This window comes from Arachis ipaensis, chromosome B8 (genome assembly GCF_059453495.1).
Source record: "Arachis ipaensis isolate K30076 ecotype BB chromosome B8, ASM5945349v1, whole genome shotgun sequence".
Taxonomy (NCBI): domain Eukaryota; kingdom Viridiplantae; phylum Streptophyta; class Magnoliopsida; order Fabales; family Fabaceae; genus Arachis; species Arachis ipaensis.
The window spans coordinates 1,829,310-1,838,661 of NC_142443.1; the positions used below are offsets into that span (position 1 = coordinate 1,829,310).

At 37.6% G+C, this 9,352-nt stretch overlaps 3 protein-coding genes across 4 annotated transcripts; 1 reads left to right on the top strand and 2 right to left on the bottom strand.

Moving 5' to 3' along the window:
- Window positions 1-1,184: 1,184 nt before the first annotated feature.
- Window positions 1,185-2,875, top strand: LOC107612662 (Protein kinase superfamily protein). The gene has a single exon (XM_016314363.3). The coding sequence runs from the start codon at window positions 1,185-1,187 to the stop codon at window positions 2,676-2,678; it is 1,494 nt and encodes a 497-aa protein (XP_016169849.1). The 3' UTR covers window positions 2,679-2,875.
- On the bottom strand, window positions 2,762-3,978 carry LOC107610289 (uncharacterized). Its single transcript, XM_016312356.3, has 2 exons — window positions 3,200-3,978; window positions 2,762-3,111 (listed from the first exon to the last, which is right to left on the bottom strand). The coding sequence occupies exons 1-2, from the start codon at window positions 3,717-3,719 to the stop codon at window positions 3,095-3,097; spliced, it is 537 nt and encodes a 178-aa protein (XP_016167842.2). The 5' UTR covers window positions 3,720-3,978; the 3' UTR covers window positions 2,762-3,094.
- Window positions 3,979-4,435: 457 nt separating this feature from the next.
- On the bottom strand, window positions 4,436-9,097 carry BGAL17 (beta-galactosidase 17). 2 transcript variants are annotated; one of them, XM_088496745.1, is made up of 19 exons: window positions 8,710-9,097; window positions 8,532-8,633; window positions 8,229-8,424; window positions 8,061-8,149; window positions 7,734-7,814; window positions 7,529-7,623; window positions 7,214-7,284; window positions 6,978-7,068; window positions 6,789-6,906; window positions 6,610-6,705; window positions 6,485-6,533; window positions 6,189-6,376; window positions 6,039-6,110; window positions 5,748-5,897; window positions 5,554-5,604; window positions 5,317-5,470; window positions 4,971-5,116; window positions 4,823-4,888; window positions 4,436-4,689 (listed from the first exon to the last, which is right to left on the bottom strand). In XM_088496745.1, the coding sequence occupies exons 1-19, from the start codon at window positions 8,905-8,907 to the stop codon at window positions 4,585-4,587; spliced, it is 2,118 nt and encodes a 705-aa protein (XP_088352871.1). In that variant the 5' UTR covers window positions 8,908-9,097; the 3' UTR covers window positions 4,436-4,584. The 2 variants fall into 2 exon arrangements, with proteins under 2 accessions (XP_088352871.1, XP_088352872.1); XM_088496746.1 differs by having other exon boundaries at window positions 8,229-8,431.
- Window positions 9,098-9,352: the final 255 nt, after the last annotated feature.

The window sequence follows — 9,352 nt, forward strand, 5'->3', positions numbered from 1 at the left end:
TTTTTGCAATCTAGAAGACGTAATTAGTGCAATTGGGAAGTCAGAGACTAAATCGGTGCATTTTGTGAATCTCAGGGACCACTTTGGGGTTTAACTCAACAAACAGCATATATAAAATAAAAATAAAATAAAGCATATGTAAATGCAACATAAAATATGCATGATGACATAACTTTTCGGACAATTCACCCACTTGTTCCCAAATACCTTGTAATATACTGTTCTTTAGATCTGGCAATGTATTCGATAAACTGATAAATACACTCAAGGATTCTCTGTCAGTAAATTTCACACTGTATCTCTTGCTTCTATGAATTTTTCTAGAGCAATGCACTAGCACAAAGAAACTACGTACTCTCTTCCTTACTTGCCATTATAAAAATAATACTCTTCTACATAATTGATTTCATTGAATATATATAGAGTTTTTACTTCTTATAAACTATGGAAAGGATAAAACGTATTATGTATGCATGCTTACTATTCATAAACTGTAGAAAGAATACCACTGTTTATGTGTTGTTTATATTTTTCATAAACCGTAAAAAGTACCACAGTTTAAAGTTTAAAACAAGTAAGTAATCAATTTTCAATGGTTACATTTAAATAAATATTTGATTCTTTTATTTTATTTAGGTGAATTGCCCTAACTTTTCATTCAAATTAAATTATCCAATCCTATACGATACATTCTGACCCTATAAAGTAAAAAATAACTGGGATCTTCATGCTGCTTTCCAATATTTGTGCCGCAAGTGGAAGACTGGATTGGAAGATTCTGCAAGAAAAAGCTGGGTTGATGAGAAAGAAATTTTTGACATTTGAGGCAAGATCAAGTTTATAGTTTGCCTTAGTCAGTAATATATAGTTGCAAACTTGGAGGCTAGAAAGATATTCTCTTGTCTGCCCAGATGGATGAGAAACAAATGGTTCTGCGTGCCTCCGCTACAATTATTATCTTTTTCAATTAAAGACGAAGATGATGTGAATAAATAGAAAAACTTATTAAAACTTTGTGATTGATTCACATGCATAGTTTGACATCCACAGAGAGAAATCACCGCTACTTTATTTTTGCTTTTCCTCCAAAACCTCACAAGAAAACCGCCATAACGTAACCCACCCGCCACTTTGGTGGCACTTATTAATACCTTGTTGATTATCCATGGCCATGCACACCAACTATGCATCTTCTTCCAATTCACTCAGCTACTCAAATCATGGCGACAAAGGACTCATCATCGGAATTAGAATCACCAAGAAGGCTTCAATACCCACTCGACTCCACCTCATACAAGCTCCTCGACGAGATCGGTTCCGGCGTCAGCGCCGTCGTCTACAAGGCTATCTGCATCCCCATCAACTCCTCCCTCGTCGCCATCAAATCCATCGACCTCGACGGCTCCCGTCCCGACTTCGACGACGTCCGCCGCGAAGTCAAGACTCTCTCCCTCCTCTCCCACCCCAACATCCTCAACGCACACTGCTGCTTCACCGTCGACCACCGTCTCTGGGTGGTCATGCCCTTCATGGCCGGCGGATCCTTCCAATCCATCATCTCTCATTCCTTCCCGGACGGATTCTCAGAGCCATGCATCGCATTCATCCTCAGAGAGACTCTCAACGCTTTGTCCTATCTCCATAGCCAGGGACATCTCCACAGAGACATCAAAGCCGGTAACATTCTCGTCGATTCCAACGGATCCGTCAAGCTCGCCGATTTCGGCGTCTCCGCTTCCATCTACGAGTCAATCATGAGCTCCTCTTCTTCCTCTTCTTCTTCTTCAAGTGTTCCTGGTTGTTGTTCGTGTTCTTCTCTCATGCTCAAAGATGTCGCCGGAACACCGTATTGGATGGCGCCGGAAGTGATCCACTCCCACGTCGGTTACAGTTTCAAGGCTGATATATGGTCGTTTGGGATCACGGCGTTGGAGTTGGCCCATGGAAGGCCTCCACTCTCTCACCTTCCTCCTTCTAAGTCCATGATTCTCAAGATCACCAAACGCTTTCGGTTCTCCGATCTGGACAAGTTTGGCGGCGGTTCCAGCTCCCATGGTAAGAAATTCTCCAAGAACTTCAAGGACATGGTGGCTTCTTGCCTGGATCAGGATCCGGCTAAGAGGCCTACGGCGGAGAAGCTTCTGAAGCATCCGTTCTTTAGAAACTGTAAGGGATCCGAGTTTTTGGTGAAGAACGTGCTGCATGGGTTGCCAAGTGTTGAGAAGAGGTACAAGGAAATCAGCAAGGCTTCTTCTATGAACAATAATAATGATGATGATGATGATGATGATGATCAAGTGAAGCATGGGAAGTTGATGAAGCAAAGAAGGATAAGTGGGTGGAATTTCAATGAAGATGGATTGGAACTTGAACCTGTGTTCCCAAATGATGAAGATGATGAGGCCAAGGCAACAAGAGAAGTTAAAGGTGAAGAAGGTGAGAATGAGAATAATAATGAAAGGTTAAAGGGTATTGAAGGAGTAGCCATGAATGTGAACAACCGTGATGCCATGTTAGCGACACTCAATGTTCTCAAAGGGAGCTTGGAACAAGAGCTTGGACAAGTCAAGGCCTTGATCAACATCTTACGTGCAGATCGTAATCATCATCAAGATCTTGATCATGATCAGCAGCAGTTGGAGTCACAACTAGACACCTTCAAGCTTCACCTTTCTTGAAATTTTATTGATTCAACCTAAAGTTTCTTATATATATTTCATATTTCATTTGTGTTGCCATTCTTGTGTTGGAGAGAAGCTCAAGAGCTAACAAAATTTATTGTTTTTGCCAGCACTTTTAGTCATGAATCCAATTTCTTTAGTCTAATAATCCAACAATATACTTTTATTTTATATTTGTATTGGTAAAAAAATAGGTAATAATGATAGTGCTATATTGCTGCAAAAATTTATCAAAAGACATAATAAACAAGAAGTTGGTGTAATGTTTGAACTTTGAAATTAATAATCAAAGGCAATACCTAGCTAGTGATGATTACAAAATTGATCTTATGCCATCTTCTCTACAATCTATGTTAAGTTGTAAAACTTTGCTAGCCTAATATTCTGTGATTCTGTTCCTGATCTTGAAAATTTTAAATTTGCTTCATCCCTGCATATTTGAGAATAATATTGTATCATATTAACATCAATGAAAGAACAGAGTATAATATATAATCAACAGTATGATGCTTACAAACCTGAATAATGCATGCCCTCCACTGGTGTTTGATGATTTGATTTGGTTTCTTTAAAACCAAGGTCAAGCATATGCTTCTGATCATAAACATAGCCATTATTATCATCAACTCCAACATTGCCATTTTCATTCTCATTGGTTAATGCCAAAGGTGATAACAACGCAGGTGATTGCAAGTTTTGCATCATCCATGCATTAAGATCCACTTCATGCGTAATGGAGCTATTGCTATCCATGTTAGTAGCTTCATAATATTGATCCGGTTGAAATGGAATTCCTTCAACGTTATTAGCTTGGTTGCAACTCGAAGATTGCTGCTGCGCTTGAGCTTTGAAGAGGGCGAGACGATGAAGAACAAGTTGAAGCTCAGCTTGACGGTACTCAATCTCAGATTGAAGCTGTTGAATCACTGTACAACAACCGTTAACAGGATCATAGGCTCGCATCTCAGATTCGTAGATGATGGTTTCCATGGCAATGTTTCTCTCGGTAGGACCGAGTGGTTTGATGAGATCAGTCATTCTTCCAACTCCAAACAATTTATGAGCGTTAAGGAATTGTTTTTGGCGATCGTGAGGAAAATATGGTGCGAGAATGCAGTTAGGACCACACTTCCTACGTTAGTGCTTACAAGCAGCGCAAGCCTGTGAGGTTGTGCTGATCTTTTTGCTCATTTCTCAAGAAAAAATAGGGGAGATTCCGGAGGAGATGCAATTAAAATTTTTTGCTGGGTTTCCCTTTATTTTCTGTTCCTTATTTGCAGGAATCAACAAAGTGTTACTGTTACAGCAAAGATTTTGTTAAGAATCTATTGTTATCACCGATGTTTTCGGCCACGTAACTAAATTCTGTTCTGTACAACGTTATTTTCGGATCGTGGAATGAACAAACCTCTTTTTTTAGAAACATTTTTCAAAGTCTGTTGTTGGAAAAAAAAATCAAAAGAAATAGAAGAAATGCTAGCTTAATATTCTTATTTTAAATTATTTTCTAATTGCTCAAGAAAGAGATACACTAGTGTAACAAAATTTAGATGATCAGAATGATTTAATTTTTGAAAGTCAAGTCAAAAACTCAAGATAGAATCGATCTAGAATAATGACTTTGGCCAATGACGATTTATTTCTCTCATTTTCTATTTCTAACTTCTATTTCTCTTTTCTGTTATCTTTCGAATTTGAATCTAACGAGTATGTGACATAATAAAGTTAAAGAGAATTATTAAGAGATATCGTCATAACAAAAGCATATTTATACCATATAGCATAAAATCATTACTATGCCACATCAATTTGGACATTAATTTCTAACATACGGTTAAAGATAGTTTTTATGAACTAAGCAAAAGCAGCTCATTTTTGTCATGTAATCTTCTATTATTAAAACTTAAAGCTGATGGAGATTCATATTACCAAAACTGCATGTGAAGTCTGGCTCATCAACACTGTGTACAACAAGTTCAGGGTCTGGAGATTCCAACTCCAGGATTACCTGCATCATCGTCGTCGTCGTCATAATCATAATAATATAGTTATTGATTTAAATGATGTTTGACAGTAATGAAGCCCATATAATTGGATATAATGTGTGCTAGAGATAAACAATAGTCAGTGCCAAGTCGTACCAGAATATTATCTCCTTGCTTAAGAACTGGAGCAGGAACATAGAGGTTGCACTGTGGTCCTCTCAACTATCAAGAACAATAATCAGTCACACAGTTATAATTACGTATATATAGTAATTCACTGAAGAGGGAAAGGAGACTATTTTACCGGCCAATATCTTCCTATATTAAAGTCATTAACAAATGCAATGCCTTTGCCCCAGTTGTTGAATGATATGTATGTATCCTTGACCTCGCTTGATTTGTCAATTGAGAAATGACCTGAATAGAATGCAGGCTCTCTTGAAGTATTCTCTGCAAACAAAATGGAGCAACTTCATTACGGATTTTAGATTATCATTTCATAACCCCATCATCAAGTCGAGATAAAATAAAGAAGCTGTTTCACTGGGTGATACAAGTTACATGAATCAAGTGACATCATTGCAGGTAGAAGTGACAGGGAAAAAAAAAGGCATGAAATTTGTTGTTTGCTGCATACTTTTAGTACATACCATGCTTACTCGTCAATCTTTTTCCACGTGCAGAATATGCAACCTGCATGATGCCATTGTGGGTTGGCACTTCATTGAGATTGTGCAAAGGAATAGGGAACATTTTCCACCTGTGTAATATTTCCCCGTCCAGATAAACAGAGGAAAGAATGCCCTGTAAGAGTTCTTACAAATATCAGCAAAACTATGATTGAATTCTCAGAGCAGCAACATCATCATCATTATAATGGCCTTTACCTTTCCATCAAAGATGTAAGGTCCATAATTTACACGACCCATGTTTTCCACCTACAACAATGGGGAAGAATGCTTTATGCAGAAAAGCTCATGGATCATAGATATCCTATGGAAGTTTATCAGTAAGCAACTATGTAATACTTCAAATGTATATTTTTATTTTATTTTTTCTATATATAAAAGCAGGTATATACCAGAATCAATAAGTTGATGTTAGAATGGCATTTAAGATTAGGAAGGTTGAGTTTGTTATTTGACCATCTTTCTATGGCACCAACATAAGATGGCCTTGCACCAGTTACTTCAGAAGGGCATGATATAAATACTTGAGCTCTGTCATGCAACTGCACATAATTTATAATATTAGAGAAGTTAAGTTCTTCCAGTGCAAAATACGGTAGAGTTTCTAGCAAGTAAAAAAAAAGATGATAATATGTGGAAAAAAAGTTGCCAGGAAACAATAATGAGAAGAACTCAAATAGCACCTTTGGTATAAGCAAAGTTTTTATGCCTCCATTCGCTTTGTACTGGGTGACATATAACAAGAATCCAAACAACTGTACACAAAGAACATTAAGCTTGGATGATATATCATTTAGGAATAATGCACAATTATGAAAAACCATCACTTTTACCTGGCCCACAGACTCCATTGACATTGGTTGTTCAGATTCAAAGACATTGGTGGAACTGGTAAAATTAAATTCATCAAATAAGGAAGTTTTCCGCTGCAAGTGAATTGGTCCATATGCTGTCTTTTGAATATTAGATGGAACAGATGGAAGGGGCACTGAGCTATATCGGGCTATAACCTTCCGAATAGCTGAAACATTTACAAAACAAGAACCAACTTCAATTCTTTCTTGGGCATCATAGTTTAAATTGCATAAATGCAATACTGTGCTTCAAAACAAGAGAACACAACACAAACCATTATATTTTGAGTTGTCAACATCTCCATCTTCTCTAATTGGCGCATCCTGGGAAAGAGTTAATCAGTTCAGTCTGCAACAAATGTAAGGTGAGGTGCAACAGATGGGTCAAAAGATTGCTCACATAATCATATGAAGTTAGGTCAGGCTGGTAATCAGCCTCAGCAGAACCAGTATTTGCTCCACTATAAAACCCAAAGTTTGTACCTCCATGTGCCATCTGAAAATCAGAAAACGTGATCAAAATGGATCACTTGAAATGCTATTCTCAAATATAGTACAAAGCTGGAAGTTCAGACATACATATAAGACTGCCGAACCATTTTTTTGCAGAATTTTCTCAAGGGAAGCTGCTGTAAAATCAGCATCAGTCTTGGCAATTTTCTCCCCCCAATGTGTAAGCCACCCAGTGTAAAATTCACTGATATGACAAGAGCTTTTTGTATTTACCATATCATGAACAAAAACAATATTCAATAACAATACACATACGCTGACAATGGCGGTGATTTTCCAGGGGCATTGTACTTCTTTTGTAACTCGAATATAGGCCAAGGATCATCACCAGTACTGAAGTCAACAGCTACAGGAGGAGATAATATGGACAACCAATGTGAGTAGAATATATTCAAGTGAATGATATGTGTTTATGGTAGGGGAGGGAGAGACAGAGGAGGATGGAAAGAAAAATATGTGCAAAAACAGCATGTATAGTATTGGGTTCTCACCTGAATAGACTGCATCCCCACGAATAGTTCCTTTCTCAAGATTTTCCCTAGCCCCCCCATCTGTAGTGTATCTGGACAAGGTGAATATAAGAAAGATAATAAACAAACGAGATATTCCTCAGGTAAACATAGATGTTGTAATTCAATATCATCGTTCAGCTTTAATTGCCTGAAAGATAGAGCATGTACATTTAGAAAAATTCAACAGTTTTAATAAAATAACATTGTAACACCATCTTCGAAAACACCCTCCACACAAGGATACGTTAATTTTAGAATAAAGAAGATATGGTTCAAAAACATAAAGCTTCATACAAAATGATATCGGGTCCGAGATGACTTCTAGCCAGCACGACAAGGTGTTGGAGATATGCTTTGTCATTTCCATATGAACCATACTCATTTTCAATCTGTGCCAAACAGTGCCACAGAAATCAATCTAATTTTTCTTTCATAAGGTAAGTAGTTTAAGTTCAAAATAGAAGATTTCCATAAATCTCCAGTTAAGGTAACTTCATACCTGAACCATTATTATTGGACCTCCATTTTCATATAGGAGAGGAACCAATTTTGGAAGCAGGTTACCCCACCATCTTTCAACCTTGAACAGGAAACTATAGTAAGTTGAAACTTCAATAACAGCTACACTTAAGCACAGAGACAGATACAGAAAAAGACAACAACCCACAAGTACCTAGATGTTTTAATGAAACCAAAATGATAGATAAACAATGTAGGAGTGATTGTTCATAGAGATTATCAGCTCAGTGTTGTATTCCCCAAAAGTAAAAGTGGAATAATCAAGGGTCTATAAGTCTATTAAACACAATCCATGTTGAAAGCATACCAGACGAAGAAAAGTAGGATCTGATGACCTTAGCTTGGGGGATGGGCTCATGGAAGAGAACCAAGCAGGGAAACCACCCCAATCCCACTCTGAAACAAAATCAACAGAAACTGTAAATCACCATCTAAAAAGAATTGTATAAAAGAGAAAGGAGGTTTTTACAGCAACCTGCACATATGTATGGACCAGGTCTAAGCATGACAAGTAGACCTAGCTTGTTACAGAGTTTGAGGAAAGATTCAATGTCAGCAAAACCCTCAAAAACATGGCGTCCAGGGCTTGGTTCATGTAAATTCCAGGGAACATAAGTTTGAATTGTGTTCAATCCCAATGCCTTGGCTTTTAAGAGTCTATCTTCCCAGTACTGGAAACTAGAACACAAAACACATCACCGTTTGATTTGAACTGAGTCCAGAGTGCTAGGGTTCCCCTAAGCTAACCTAATTACCAAATTTTCAGATTCATATGTACCTGTGGATGCACTCTAAAATAGTGCAAGTCACCGCCAATGATCTGAAAGGGTTGAGAATCTTTCCAGAACATATCGCGGGAAATCTCAAAGTTTCTGTTAACCTGCATGAAAACAAGGTTGAATAGGTGGTAGTTGGTGTGAAGTGGAAATTGAGATTGTAAGAGTGAAGGAAGTTACTTTGTTGTGGTGAGAGGAGGAGGAGAGAGAAGGAAGAGGAGCCAAGACAGGAAGGAAAGCATAGAGAGCTGTGAAGGAGATGAAGATGAGTAAAAGCGTAGCTTTAGAGCTTCGTTTCTTCGCCATTGCCAACAGTTTCGAAGCTGAGGAAGCTGATGCAGTGCTCACGTTTCTCTTCTTCTTCACTCCGATTATCATTATTCTTAACAACTATTATTTACAGTGTTAAACTTTTTTTATTAGCTAGCTAAATTTCTATTTGACTTTGACTTTGACTTTGATTTTGAGCTTTGCGTTCATTTGTCATTACCAACCCTTCTTTTACTATCTAACTAGTGCAGAGCCCTTAGGATGTACGGGGAATGCTAAACCAATTCATAACTTAATATAAGTCACATTTACGCCATTATGACGTATATATTATTTTATAATTTTATTACAAATATATCATATATAATTGTATGTTTTACATAGGGGTGGCAAGTGACAACACCATCCGAACCTGTGAGACTCTGTCTCTATCTCGGGCAGATAATTACCAGTTCCAGGGGTGGATTTTTAGTGGGGCGGTTTTTTGAAGGGACGGGAAGGGGTCGGGTTTAGATAATACCCGTTCCGGTATATATATAATATGTATAATATA

Excerpts from the sequence above, each read along its gene's own strand:
- LOC107610289 (XM_016312356.3), bottom strand. The coding sequence starts at position 3,719 with ATGACTGATCTCATCAAACCACTCGGTCCTACCGAGAGAAACATTGCC.
- BGAL17 (XM_088496745.1), bottom strand. The coding sequence starts at position 8,907 with ATGATAATCGGAGTGAAGAAGAAGAGAAACGTGAGCACTGCATCAGCT. Across the intron at positions 5,471-5,553 it reads CTTACATCTTTGATGGAAAG|GGCATTCTTTCCTCTGTTTA; the intron begins GTAAAGGCCATT and ends GAACTCTTACAG. Across the intron at positions 4,690-4,822 it reads AGCAAGGAGATAATATTCTG|GTAATCCTGGAGTTGGAATC; the intron begins GTACGACTTGGC and ends ACGATGATGCAG.
- LOC107612662 (XM_016314363.3), top strand. The coding sequence starts at position 1,185 with ATGCATCTTCTTCCAATTCACTCAGCTACTCAAATCATGGCGACAAAG.